Source organism: Anopheles ziemanni, chromosome 3 (assembly GCF_943734765.1).
Source record: "Anopheles ziemanni chromosome 3, idAnoZiCoDA_A2_x.2, whole genome shotgun sequence".
NCBI classification, from domain to species: Eukaryota; Metazoa; Arthropoda; class Insecta; order Diptera; family Culicidae; genus Anopheles; species Anopheles ziemanni.
The window spans coordinates 58,401,845-58,416,887 of NC_080706.1; the positions used below are offsets into that span (position 1 = coordinate 58,401,845).

Here is a 15,043-nt window from a genome sequence, read left to right on the forward strand (position 1 = left end):
CAATCACCAAAAATGTGAAAAAGTTAAATTTAATATCTCTTCCAACCAAACATTTTTAGCGCAACTATTCTTAATGCTTCGCTACTTTTGGTTTTGACAGCTTCTTTTAACAACGTTTGTGAGACGATTGATTCCTAAATCTTTAAAAAATCAATCATTTTTTTGTAGTGATGACCTCCACTCAGAAAGTTATGTGCTGTGTGTACGGAAACTGTTAAGTTCAGTTTAGTCTAGTTCATGGTTCTAGATGGTTGAATGTCACCAATCAATGAAAGCTGCTATCGATTCACAACACATGTATGATATGAAGAGCTAAAGTTTTCAATCGAAGGATCTTTCTGAGCTGGTTTGAAATCAATTTGATTTAAAGCTTTTGTTGCATGCTTGTTGAACATATTTCAATTTACTTCGTACTGTTCGTCCGTTATCAATATGAACCGGGCTTTCTATCACTTTTTTACCATACGAAAATTTGTTTTATAATCCGGAAGAACATCCATGTTTGATATTTGTTAAAACGACGTTGCTTATCATTACCTAAACATAGCTTAGGCAGTTTGAGTAAAAACTACATTCAACGATTGCAGTATTTTCCGGTACAATTTTGAACCCATTTTCTCCACGATTAGATATTCATGTCTTTTTACGAATGAATTTGAAACTAGATTAAGTTTGCTACATTTACTATTCATAAGTTTTCGGTATCGATACTGTTTACGTACCTTTCGCGTCTCTAACGGTGGGGTATGCATTTGCCAATCGCAGCACTATCTTGCCCGGCATTGTTCGGGATAGCTTACCGCAGACCCTTCGGTGTGCTTATCCTTGCGGTTCCGGGCAACCGGTCGAGGCGTCAGTCGCCTGAGAGAAAGTGGAAATACTTACGACGCCTGTGAATGCGACACGTGACTAACGACTGCAGCCACGCGCGCCACGCGGGTTTCGGGAAGCCCTCCGGTGCCGGGCCGCATAAATGCACCGGAAAGATAAATGCGCCAGCGAGAGTGTAGGCAGCCAGTGAATGCACTCGCTCGTACCCGGGCGCCTTCTGTGGTGCATTCGTTTGTTTGGTCGAACGATGTGCATGCAGTCGCTTTCGGTCGTTGATTCGGTTTTGCCGGTGCAGCGATGCAAAACGATTGCAAAACGAGCAGCACGTGCATATCTGCACCTGTGGCCGACTGAGTGAAGACATTTGGTGTGTGTATGCACAAGTGAAGGTGTAGGCAGCTTGGGTTCACCTGGAATCGGATATTTTTTTACGGACTCGCTGATTCTCAAATCCGTAAGATCTGTGGTTGTATTACTTTCGCTTTCAATGCCAACCAACATGTGTAAGATAAAACCTTTTTGTGATCTCGTTTGGTAGCAAATTGTATTGATGGTAGATCAGGTAGGTTGTAATGCGTTTCAACGTAACGTGCATTTGGTTTGAGCTTTGGATTTTTCCATCCGAAATATGAATGAGGGGTTTGCATGTTTTTCACTGTAATCGCGATTGCATGAAACATGAAGTAATGTAAGCGATTATCCGTGTCATTGCCCTTCAACTTGCTGCTTAGGCCAATTGTGAATCATCTACATAGCCATAAAGCCATTCTGCACAATGTACTTTGTGTGTATCGAATTTAGATTCATGAGGAATTAACTCATTATTTTCTTTCTAGAGTAAGTTATTCCATCTGTTGAAGATCATTTGTTAAAGAAGATTAATAGTTCGTTTGGGCCTTGTGCTGAAGAGGGAGATATCCAGTACAACATGGCTATTGGAAGTATCCGAAATCCCTAGAAAAGCTATAGGAGGAAGAAGTTTTCCAGGCACATTTTGCCTAGAAATCAATGGCGTAGATGAACGCTAAGAAAAAATAAATTTAGCAAACTCCGCTTCCAATCCGAACACAAACGACAATATATGTTTTGTGATCCTTGAATGCAATAGTTTTAATCCTAGAAAAAGCGGATGAGCAGTCGATTGCCAATGTTAATTAAAAGCTGAAAAACATGTTGACTTCTCTCATTTTGACAATCATACTAGTGGGAGGCTTGATGTAGAACATTGAAAACGAAAGTTAAAAAGTAGCTAACAATTCTTCATAAATTGTGTATCGTCAGCAAACATTCTTATACATTACGTTCTTATTGATAAACCAAGACTAATGCATTGCAACTTCATCTTGTTTGATTGCAGGCTCAACGAGGAGCCGTTCGGTTTTCTTCGCGCTCCCAAAAGAACGACCCTGAACCAGAATCGTTTGATTCGCCGGTTAATCTCGACGGAGCACCGCAAACGGTTCAAAATGATCGCTTTGTTCGGCGTCGTACAACCACCTCAATTCCGTTGGTAAAGCAGGATACTTCATCGCCATCTTTCCGGCGCGAGTTAGCGCGGACAGGTCAACCAAGGCCCACCGCTACTCGTAGAAGCTTCACGACCACGGAAGAGGATGGAGATCCGCCAAAGGTGCGTAGGGTTGGTCAGCGTGCGAAGCAGCAGATTCCGTCACGTTCGGAATCGTCGACCCGAGATACTTTCGCCAGACGTGTCGACACGGACGTCGTAGACTATCTTCCCCCTGTTGCCAACGAGGTTGTCACAACAAACACCGAAAATGTCGCGATTAACCGGCGCCGGCCGAAGCAGAGACAATTTCGCGTAGATACGACAACGATCGCATCTCCGAGACCCACCGTGTCGAGGGGTCGTTTGGAGAGGAAGTCCAATCGCCTGACCGCCGAAACGTCCAAATTATCAAACGCAGCTTCGGAGGATGTATTGGGATCCAGCGAACGGCCTGCCGGTCAAATTATTTCTCGAGGAACCGCAAAGGCGGTGCGTAAACCTACTTCCGATGAGCGTGACGAGAGCTCGTCCGAAGAAAATTATCCCGAACCGTTCAAAAAGCTGCTGAAAGCAAAGCTGATTGATAATAAACTGAAAAATACCTATGTTAAAAAGTTGGAGGATACGCCGGAAAAGAACGGACGGGGTGGCACCAGAACCCATTCGACCACGGAGCAATCGGCAAAGATATCGAGAACTTTGGTGCGAAAACCGACAACCACGGAGGCAACGGTTAAAATTTCCAGACGAGTTATTCAAGAGACTGCTCAACAAGGGGACAATGCAGGAGAAAACGTTAGTGCGCGCAATTCCCGGGAACGATCGCCGCCAACAAAATCATCCGAACAAACGTATAGGAGTTCGCGATTCTCTGTTGAAAAGTCCTCATCTACTGAAGCCGTTGTGGAAACGTTCCGCACCTCGAAGGAGAGCAATGAATCGGCTCAATCTGGTGAACGGTTGACCTCTGCCAGGCAGATCAGAACACGTTCGCGGTACACGGAGAGGAGCCAGCAGTCGTCTGAAGAAAAGATAAAGTCCACAGTGCAGTCCTCTAAAGAAGTAGCTAGCTCGGGAGCTCTGGAAAGTGCGAGATATTCAAAAGAAAATGGTACCAACGTAACCTCCGCAGAACGTCTCCAATCGGTGGTGCAAGAGGGGCGTAAAAATACCGACATTCGTTTCCGTGTGAAGGTGCTAAGTACCACCACGCCTGGGCCAACGACTACTGTAAAGCTCATCACACCCAGACCTGTCCGGACGTACACGAGAAGACAGAACACCCTCAGCTATCTAACGTCGACGACGACGGAACCGACCACCACCACCAGGAAGCCGTTTTCGCCGGCACCTAGAAACAGTTCCGTGGTGCAACGGAAACCACCTACCCCGGTTGCCGACACGAAGATAGGAGAGGTGACAAAGGTAACTGCTGAACCAGCACAAAAACCCCAAAGGCCAACACTGTCGCCACGATCGTCCGCCGGCACCCGGCAGCCAACCACCATCGCGAGAAAGGCGCCTGCGTCCTACACGCGTCAAACGAACCCGCCAAAGCCTAAAGCCGATCCTGAGGACGGTCCAAGGAAGATATCACTGCTGTACACGGATCCGCTGCAGTATTTACGCAGATCCACGCCAAGCCCAGCTTCTGAGACAACGACGGCTGTCGCAGAGGATAATGAAAATCTTGTTGAGCTGCCTGTGAAAAAACTGTTCCGTGGGGCGCAAACGAGGAAATCACTGCCCTCCCGGGTTGGCAATGGAGAAGCAAAAACGACCATTCGTCCACCACAGACAAGCAAACCATTCGCGAATGCTGCCGTAAGTATAAATCGATGCCTTTGGAATGAGCCTTTGATAAGTTTAATAATCTTAGGCATTTTGGATTGTTTGGTTTGAATGGACGTTTCACCGAAGTTCAGTGAGGTGTAATAAATTATATGAGTTTCCAGCGACACGACATGTTACAAAGGCTACGTGTGGAGTAGACAAAAAAAAGGAATGCTTTTAAACCAACTTCAGCCCGGTCAGTTTCGAGCTCCATTGCATTTCACATGCAAAGGGGTAGGAAATGTGTCCCGAAGAGAAAGCAAGCCGGCGCACAATGGTACAGAGAATGTACCAGTAATTTTTCCAAAATTGACACATTAGACATTAGGGCGCTCGTGTTTGCAAGAAGAAAAAAAGCATGAACTCTGTCGCCTTAAATGTATTTTTTCTTTTCACCCCTAAGCTCAAACGACCACCATCCTTCTCGGCAGCAGGCCGCGGAAACAAGAAAGCAGCCGTTTATACGCCAACGATTCCAACATTTACGACACAATCGACGGTAAGTATGGGGCAGACCGTTTACTGGGAGAACCCTCGCCCGTCACCCCTCTCCGTCCCACTGTGTAGGCTCCTTTGCTGACTTGCCGGCGCAATCGGAAATTGTCCGATCAATTCACCATCCCAGGCGATGAATGATTCCGATACACGAAAAGAAAAGAAATTCGAAAAACATAATACTTAACTTGTCTGCCCCGCCTAACCAGATGAAACGGATAGTCAAACAACGCAGCGGTGCACAAATGCTCGATATCCCCAAAATAGGAGTTCACTGCGTACGCACTTGTCACATATCAACTGCGACGTTTCTTCAAATGGTCACCAACGGGCGAAATTGGATTCATTGTCTATTGCGCGCGGATTGTGTAGCACGTTGACGTCAGATTAATTGCGTTTGGCGTGCGACCACTGCACTCCATGCCCGAACGCTGTCCGGTCAACGCAAATGTTGGATTAAAAATTACCACAACCTCTCGCTTTATGCACTGCACAACTCGCAATGAACTCGCATGGCATGGGGCTTTCATCGTACCGAGCTGGGCGAAACCTTTGATGCTGGATGCTAATCATTGTCATTTTATTCCCCTTTTTCATGAACATCGTGCATTTCTCATTACCTGTCGCATCCCGAACACGCTCCCCCCGCTTGCTTACCCCCGGCTGGCGTGTTCTGCCCGCCCGAAGGTAAATAGTGAGCATTGGGAAAGTTCGCGGTTTGCGGAAAACGACTCATCAAACAATGATGAGTTATTTGCACGACTCCTTCCGTTGCAACATCCTTCGTACGGTGGTTCGGAACTGTCGGCATTCGGTGTCGGTGACGAGACTACGGTGTCTGGGGCTTCGCAGGAACACGCTTCCACTACCACTGGCAACGGGGCTATCGCATGGAACGCATCTACAGCACGACATTGGGCGTGGGTCGAGAGTGTAGGTTTAACTTTGCAGGACACGGCAACGCCCGGGGAGACGTCTGCAGATGGCCTCAACCGCACCGTACTGATTGCTCGTGGGAAGGTTCACTCGTCCGTTCCCCGACAGTCGGCTCCCCGGTCTCATTTCGGCACACCGAATCCCATCGGTTTCCGATGCGGTGCCAAAATAGATTGGGCGAAAAATTCCACCACCGGAGGTCGTGTTTCTCGTGCCCAATATGGTATCGCATTCTCAGCCCCGAGCAGTCGACGATATGAGCGTACCCTGGGCCAAGGAAGAAGCCACCGGCACCGAGGCTAGTGGACGAAATCTCACCGAACGACGCAACTCCCGACGGGTTCTTTAGGTCTTCATCCCGCACCCCCCACTCATACCAAGCTCGATGTTGATAATGAGAACTTTTTGGTTAATGGATGCCATTATCTACCTACTAACCTGATTTGCCGTCCAACGCAGGATTGCCTAGTCACCAACAGTGCGCAACTGTAGCGCAGAAGAGCACACTAGAACACGGTGGTGCTTCACGGTTTGTTTCACAAATGGCTTTTGAGGCGATGCAGCAGCGTGTGTTGCTTTCATTTTTCAATCCTGGTTTGTCTCGTGCACGGTCATTTGCTAGTGAAGGAAAGTTTATCATTCCTGTGGCCAGCTACCCGTTGATAGTTGATATTAAAATATTCACGCTGTTTTTTTTCGTTTACTTATTGACTGTTGTGATTAAACAACTAACAACTGCACCGGTCTGTGGGTTTAGCGGCACATGATGCAAAGGATTATTAAATTAATTTTCCGGGCTTAGCAATACGTCACCGTGAGCTGCGCCAATGTGTGCACTGTTAGCAGCTGCAATAAGTGTGTTTTTTCTTCTAGTGAATATTTAACTCTGCGGCTTTAGCGCGAGTGCATGATGATGGATCAAATTTAATTGCTCCGTTTGAATCATTTCGGATTTGCAGCTAATGAGCAATAAGCTTGTAATAAAAAAAAACCGAAACATTCATCTAATGGGAGCACGCTTAGCATGCAAATCCTGCTTTTTGCAACTGCTCTACTAACTTCATTTGCTTGCGCTGACACATCTGGTTGTGGGAAGTGGAAATGTCCCCTTGAACTTTGTCTACGATAAGTCGCTCGAAGTTTCATTACATTCCTTTATTCTTCACATTCTCTTCCAGCAGATTAATCCCATAAAATTCATCCAGATATTTGGGCGTAACCTTTGGTACAACCTAAAGCACGCCATTTTGTATCACATGTCATCGGCATCCGCAAACTATTCCCTTCATACATCCGGCTACTAGAATAAAGCTTCTTTTACATCGCATGTTATGATCCGTTGTTTTACACTCAAATATATTGTTTTAAGTTAAAAGCATTCGAGGAGGTCTATCTAACATCAGCATCATACCCGGGGTATTGTGTGAGGAATCGCTTCTAGTACGAGATCGTCACTGTTTTATTAGTATTCGTTGCCTTCGTCAATCGTTTGTTGTACAATTAGCGTTTAAGATATACAATTTTGGGAGAAGGAAATTCTCCACTGCATGGTAAGGTGTAACATTGGTTAAGTATGAAGGTAAGATGTGTATTTTATTTAGTTAGTGAGGCAAGCGAGCTATCCGTTTGTCATAAATTTTTCTTCTCCCATATTTTACAATTGTGTTGTGTGATTTGTTTTTGCAATAATGCACAATGATATTTTAATCAAATTTAATTTCACAAGCCTCCACCATCTGCTGTTTGACTATCTATCGCTGGTGTTTGCTGCAGATTTTACAATTCGACAAAGTCTTAAAACGCCAATCCAAAATGTATTCTCTATCGTCCGCTCCGCGATCTGTAATGCTTCAATTATGTTTAAATTGAATTCCATACATGCCAACGGGATCCCGCATGATTTCTTTTAACCATTACTTGCGTCTATTACTTGTTATTGTACAGATCCTTTTATGCTCACTCTGTATAGTACCTTCCTTTTCAATGGCTTTCCTCTCCTAAGAATCCTGCCCAGAATGTCCACGAGTTGATGCTCACGACTAAAACCGTAACCCCGTCAATTTCAGGTAATGGTTTCACCTGATGGCCACACTATTCAAAAGCCCGCTAACTCCAGCACAAAACAGCCAAGCCGCCTCGCTAGTCTTTCTTCCCTCTCCTCCACCGCTGCACTTGCTAACGAAATCGGTCTGGACGATGGTGACGAGCGAGCGGTGGCCACTCCCGAGGTGGACGAGGGCGGCGGTCCCGAAGAAAGCGAGGACTACAGCGAGAACGAGCTGGAACCGGGCGAGGTCCAGCGGGCGGTATCCACCAGCCGGCAGGACGCCAATGTGGTGGCCATCGGCCATGCCCCGACGGCGAAAGAGGGTGGCTCGGAGACGCAAGTCGACCCCATCTCGTCCGGCTTGACACAGAGCCGCATCGACGTGGACACGCCGGGACATCGCGCGCAAGCGGTCACCGTGTCGATATTCAGCGCCCTCTCCGAGATTCTTTCGCAGCCAACCGAAAGTTTACAATTATTGTCCTCCAGCACCGATGCACCCTCTTCTACCGTGTCTTCAACTTCAACGAGCACCCCTTCGACCACAACTTCCACTACAACCACAACTACTACTACCACCACCACCACCACCACTACCACCACTACGACTACTACACCGCCACCACCACCTCCACCGCTTCCATCACCAGAATCGTCTCTATTTCCTAGCAAATCCAACGACAAGGTACTGGAACTGCTGGGCAACAGTTCTGCCCCCCCTTCCGACGCGTTGCCCCCGCGCGTGGGCGATGCGTTTGTACATAATAGCTATGAGGATCCCGCTGATAACACGATTGTAAATAAACCCGACCTAACCACTGCAAGCACCCGGATCGCGGAGGGGATGGTGACGATTAGGCCGGCCCCGTTGGCAGACTCTGCTGAAATTGCGTCGACGCCAACGTTCGATGCTTGGGACAGTCGCCAAAATAGTGCCGACAGTGGAAACGATATCGAAAACCGTATTCTCTCGGACACTGACGAACCACCGTCGACGGATCGGTTCCTCGACGTAGATCTAGATGCTGATGATGATGTCGTTCCTTTGTCCACCACACAGAGCCCGCTGGTAACTGCGGCTGAATCGACGGCGACGGCGACGGCGACGGCGACTGCGACTGCAAGAACCGAGACTTCACTGCACATGACTCACTCGACTGAAGCCGAGGACGAAGGGGAAGCGATCACTTCGACCACTAGTGCTACTACTACTTCCGCTACTTCTACTACCATTACTACCACCGCTTCCCCAGCGAGCATGCTTCTGAGTAAAGCCACTACTACCGATCCGCAAGCACAATCCGAGCGCGTGTTTATTGTTACAGCTTCCAACAATAATGATGCGATACTAATCGATAGCGCTACTACCATTGCTTCTACCTCCGTGCCTTCCGAAGTGACGACCGAAGTACCTTTGATTCCCTCGCCATATACCTCCGTCCCTCCAAGTCCCCGCTATACACTTTATCCCTTCGAAAGCCCATCTTCCATCCCTTCTGAGCCGACGGTTTCAACTACAACGGCAATGCTGGGCGCGGCGCCGAATGATTCCACCCATACACTCAGTATGGCACCGACCGAAAGCTCGGACGAGTTCGTAGACTCTGCTTCAACAACGGTCGCTTACACTAACCATCAGTCTACAATATCCGACGACAGGGGCGACACCGTCCTAGAACATTCCTCATCCTTCACCGACTTTGCAACCGATTCGCCCGAGCTCACGATCACCAACAGAACACCTCCATCCATCACCTTCTCCACCATCACGATCGCTTCCACCACTGATCGGGAACAGACGACCTCCACCGCATACGTTACGTCAGCACCAATGACCGTAAGTAGGACACACCACCCATTCCCAACCGTTTCCGATGTCACCACTCGCCAGTCTCCTTCCGCTCTGCCGGCTCGGCTCGGTTCCGCTAAATCTCCCGAAACTACCGACGACGAGTACCGTCCGAGATTCCAAGTGCGTTTGCCGGCCTTGCCCATTGGTTTCCATGCGTCTGCCCCTGTCACCTCGCCGGGTCACACACTCTTCCCTGTCACCCCGGTGGCGGTTGTGGCCAAGAGTCTATCTAGCACTACTACCACCAGCACCACCTCTACAGCACCTACTGTGCGAAGGACTACTGCTCCTGCGACTACCAGCGAAACGCCTAGGTCACCACCACGATCGCGTGGCATTGTGGTATACGGTATCCTTCCAAATAACACCGTCATACGGCGTGTAATTGGGGGGGAGGATGAGTACGTGCAGACGACCACGGAAAATGTGCGAGTCGTGTACGGGATCTTCCCGAACGGCACCGTGGTGCGACGCTACCCCAACGGTACGATTGTGCCGGAGGTGAAACGTCGCCAAGCTCTGGTTGAAGTCACCAACATTGACCCGCGCGAGCTACGCAACCCCAACAGTGCGATCTATCACACGACGGAAGCACCGCTAGTGTACCGAGCACCACCGAGAACTAGCTCTTCTAGCAGCACTAGCACTACTAGCACTACCACTACTACTACTACCACCAATGCCATTGGCATGTCCACCGGAGAGAAGAGACCCGTTGCCCATAGTACCACCACCACTGCTCTACCTCCTAGTATCACTATCTCACCCACAATGAACCAACCTACGGTACTTGAAAACACTTTTTGAACCTCCATACCTTGTAGGCCGATCGCTCCTTTGTAGTATTTCCATTTTAAAAGTCACTAAGTATCCTTTTCCAGTAGCTCCTCAATTCATAGTCTATCCGGTCAAAATTGAATTCTTCACGCTATGCTTGATCTACAATGCTGAAATGTGTTCCACCGTCTAGCACCTAGTGCTAGACCAACAGTTCTGGTTTGCCGTATTTTCACGGGTTTATGTACAAAATTTGCATGCGCTTTAAACTATCATACTCTTGTTATAAGCGGACCAGCTTCAACTGCAACTTTTTATGGTTGAAAGTCTGCATGCTAGCCGGGGATGTAACAAATTTACATATAATCCTTTTATTTACGTATGTCTTTCTATCGTGTCACATGCTGTTCTTTCTTTACTGTTTGGTCTGTTCCTTATCCACCAACCACTATGTCTGTAGATAGCTGAGCCTCTGTTTGTATGTTTGCTTGATTGCACCAACTGTAGATAAACTGCTTTATGATTAGACATGTGCCACAGGAGTCCGTCTAACATGGCGTTTGCCTCCGTATCCACAGGGTACAACGACTATTATTGAAATACTGCGCAAGTACAACGAGGAGAATCAGTTGGATGCTAAGGTGAAGTCGGATAATGTGTTCAGTTTGGCATCGGCCAAGGTGAAGCAGCCTATACGTACTACGAGTGTAGTAAGCACTACAACGACCACCGCATTAGTTGAGGATGGCATAGTAAGTAACAACAGCGCCTATGGGTGATGATTTAATTTACGATTTCGGAATGATTCGCTTCTTCCTCGAATTATTTTTCATAAAGATCGATAAAAGTCGAGAGGATGTTCGCGTTGCTCGTCCCAATGCACCCGATTTGGTGTATCGCTGGAGACCGCCGGCGACAGCAAGCTCGACGGAGAGTGTTGAAAATGGTGTTGAGCTGCCTTCCACCAGTGAACCCAAATATACGACGGCAGCCGCTACCCCGAGCGTTTCCGAAAACACGGTGCCGGATATGACCGGCGTAGGTAAAGGTGGGCGTGTGGATGTGGATAGCAGCGAGGTGCCATTTGGAGGATCCACCCAGGAGTCATCCGATTCGGCTGAGAACACCGTGAACGATGGGCTGGTGTTAAAGGGCAGCATTGGAAATATATTACAGGACAGCAGAAGAATAATTCCTCTGCCTGAACTACCATTTTCATCGACGGCACAAACTGTCGAAGTTTCCACAGTAACCACAGCAACTGCTAAGGAACCAGTGACAGATTTGACCATTTTGAAAAATTCAACCCCTGTGGAAACTACCTCTAGTACAACTACAACAACGCCTAGGATAACAACCACAACATCCACAACCACTCCTAGGACAACAAGAACAACTACAACAACTCCTAGGACAACCACAACTCCTAGGATAACCACAAAAACTCCTAGAACAACCACAACTCCGTATACAACTAGTACTACCACAACAACCCCGAAGCCAAAAACGACAACTACAACAGTGCGACCAACCACGACAACAACAACCAGTCGTCCAACAACCACTAGAAGCTACTCTACAACTACACAAAGAACACGCACCACAACGTACTCGGATACGGAAGATTTGGCATTCCTGGTATGTAATATAACCGACATTCTTATTATTATTATACTGTAATTGTTGAAGTGACGCCGAATTTTAACCATTTCAGCGTCAATTAGCGAGATTTTTGAACGGAGGACAACTACCAAACAACAATGCTCGCAAAACAACGAGAAAACCTACCCCAACTACATCCACTTCTACAACGCCGCGGCCAACGACAACGATACCAACCACTACGACTACCTCTACCACCACTACGACCACTACTACTTCCACAACCACTACTACCACTCCAAGACCGACGACAACGCCTAGCTTAAGTACGGTTATCGTGGACAAGGATGATCCTGCCTTCCTGAATGATGTGGTGAGTTTAAGGAACGCGTAACAGGGGATGTTTTTTGCGAGGAATTCCGAACTTCCTGATGTCACAATGTCACAGTTTTAATTAGTTACATAACTAAATAATACAAAAGTAAATCATTTAGTTACAGCTATTCCCTTGTCAAAACATTGAGATGTTAATATGATTGTGCTCGTTGTCTCATTTCATTTTCTTAGCGCAAATTGCCAAACTTTGCCACTCCGAATCCGCTCGTCGACACGCCACTGGCGAACCGTATCCTTCAGCTGGCCATACAACGTGATCCCAAGAGCATCGCTCGACTGCCGTTGGCGACGGGCAATGAGTCGCCTTCGTTCGATAAGACGCCAACCGAAAGCCAGGTGAAGGAAATACCGAAGCCTACTGCAACGACTCTGTCGCCGGAGGAGATTGAGAAAACCAAGAAACAGTTGGATCGCGAGTTGCAGCAGTACAACAATGACTTGAAACTGCTCTCGAACCTGCTCGGAAGACCTATTTCCGCAAAGGAATTACCGAATCTAACTAAGCAACTTGGTGGTGGTGGTGCGGGTGGTGGAGTTGGAGGAGGAGGCTCCAGTGTGTTTCTCGGGAATGTACCGGCGACGGTAAGGGCGACTACTACGACCACTACGACCACGACACGTAGACCTAGCGCGACTGCGGACGGGGAGCTGCTGAAGCAGTTACTACTTACACAGCAGCAGCAACACAACAGCAGTCCGGCAGTTATCGAGCGGCCAGAATTTTACGGAAAAACTAACGAAGCGATTTTGGCCGCCGTACTAAAGCAGCGTGGGATAGGGCCAACGAACACGAACGGCAACATCGAGGATATTTTGGCGCAGATTTCACCCGGTGCTCGGACGTCAACGTTGCCCCCCATTGTGATAACGACGCCACGGCCAACGCCGAGACGAGTGCGACCTCCGCAGCCACCACCACTGCGCTCCCAGAGTCCCATCCTGGACGGCTTGAGCTGGTTGTGGCGTGAATGGCAGGCGACGGCACCGCAACCTCGCAATCGAGTTCCCAGTGGGGGAGCCAACCCAGCCAGCCTAAATGCGGGAACTTTTGGATTAAGTGGTGGTGGGGGGCTGGGCGGGGGTGTCCGTACTGCGTCTCTTACACAGTCCTATCGTGACGAGGGGCTCGATCCAGATGCGGTAAGGGTAGTCGCATTCGCCATACTGCGAACACACAGCGAAACCGGAACAAGTTGGTGCTAAAATGGAAACTTTTCTCATTGCAGAAACCAATCAACCCCAGCGTTACCGAAGAGGCTCCGTCGCTGTTCGGTGGGTTTGGCATCAATCCCGATGGACAACTGTTGAATGCAGCAATCGGTGTGACTCGTGCCGTTTCACAGTTCCTAGGCGTAGCGCTACAGGTAGGATTCGACGGCAGGCAAGGCCGCATTTATTCGGCCTTTGTTGTAATGGTCTAAAATTGAAACTTTTCTGTCTTTTCACTTCCTTTTGGGTGCTTCCGTCATTGCGCAGGGAGCCGCCAAATCTTTCACCTCCGCCTTTCGTCCTCCGGCAGGCGCCACCGAGCCGACGGACGACCTTAGCTACCTACGGTACAGCGGAAGATAATAATTCAGAGTTAATCGGGAGTAAGCTTATGGAACCTTCCCGAGTCAGCAGACAAACTTTATTTCATTAAACAACGTGGTACTACCGGTCGTACGCAAGGGACCGTTACTGGCGCGCTACCTTTTTGGGTGTAAACGATTTCACTACTACAGAACAGCATACTCTCATTCCAATTAGCAACGCACCTTCCCCTTTAGATCCGGCTCGAGGACTAACGGGTAGTAATTTCATTAGCTTAGTTTTCAAAGTACGTTGCTGTGGACCGAAGACGCTGTACCGAGAAGCAATGCGGCGGTGGCATGGTGCGAATGAAGCAGACTGCATCGGCACAAACTTGAAACTAATTGAGTATCGAGTTTTTGTTTTAAGCAACGTTATTTAACATGACTCGTTTTGTATGCACGAGAAACGACGTGAGTGAAAGGGTTAACTTTAAACACGCCCAAACGTGGCGCAAATGTGAGGATATAATTGATAAGACTGTAGCTTGTGAAAAACGGAAGCAAATATCCGCTGTGTGTGTGTATTGTCTATTTATTTACTCTTCTCAGGAGGTTTCACTGTGTTCCCGCAATTCCGGGATCTTGGTATGAGGTTGAGTAGGATCGATTGTAATGGTTTGCAATAAATAAGAGCATCCATAGGCTAGAAATATGGTAAGCTAAATGTACCACGGGTACAGAAAGGTTCGGTTTTTATGAAGCATACAATGCAGTACAGGGAGCAACAGGTGAACCTAGGATGAATGAACGAATGTTGCCAGTGCTGATAGTGCACAATGTAGGTCAATGTAAATATAAATACCCCTCATAGCTAGAATTAGTAGCGGCTGGTGAAATTGCAAGGGCTCAATTTAGTGTTAGTGATGATTGTGTGCCATTTCCGATGGTACGATGGTTCGGAAACGGCTTCATATGGCAGAGGAATGCCGCACGTTAGTCGGTATTGGATGGCACATTGAGCTACAGGTGCACACACGACCTATAAAAACAATGAACGTCAACAGGTCAACAGGATTCTTGTGGAAGGGTTTGTTGCTTTGTGTAAAAAAAGAGTCTGGTTGCTTTAGTGCCGAACGAAAGCAAAGTAGAGCTTTCTGTAAATAGCCGGAAAATAAAATGTGTTTTACGAATTGTTCCATTTCAGCAGAAGTTTATATTTATAAAAGATGACCGAAGGAAATAAAGTTTTG

General features: G+C 47.8%; 1 protein-coding gene across 1 annotated transcript; it reads left to right on the forward strand.

Annotated features, from left to right (window-relative positions):
- The first annotated feature begins 1,381 nt into the window (after positions 1-1,381).
- Positions 1,382-13,851, forward strand: LOC131285103 (mucin-2-like). The gene is made up of 11 exons (XM_058313960.1): positions 1,382-1,393; positions 2,189-4,165; positions 4,578-4,673; positions 7,672-8,776; positions 8,855-10,290; positions 10,860-11,033; positions 11,119-11,919; positions 11,996-12,256; positions 12,451-13,419; positions 13,506-13,643; positions 13,756-13,851. The coding sequence occupies exons 1-11, from the start codon at positions 1,382-1,384 to the stop codon at positions 13,849-13,851; spliced, it is 7,065 nt and encodes a 2,354-aa protein (XP_058169943.1).
- Positions 13,852-15,043: the final 1,192 nt, after the last annotated feature.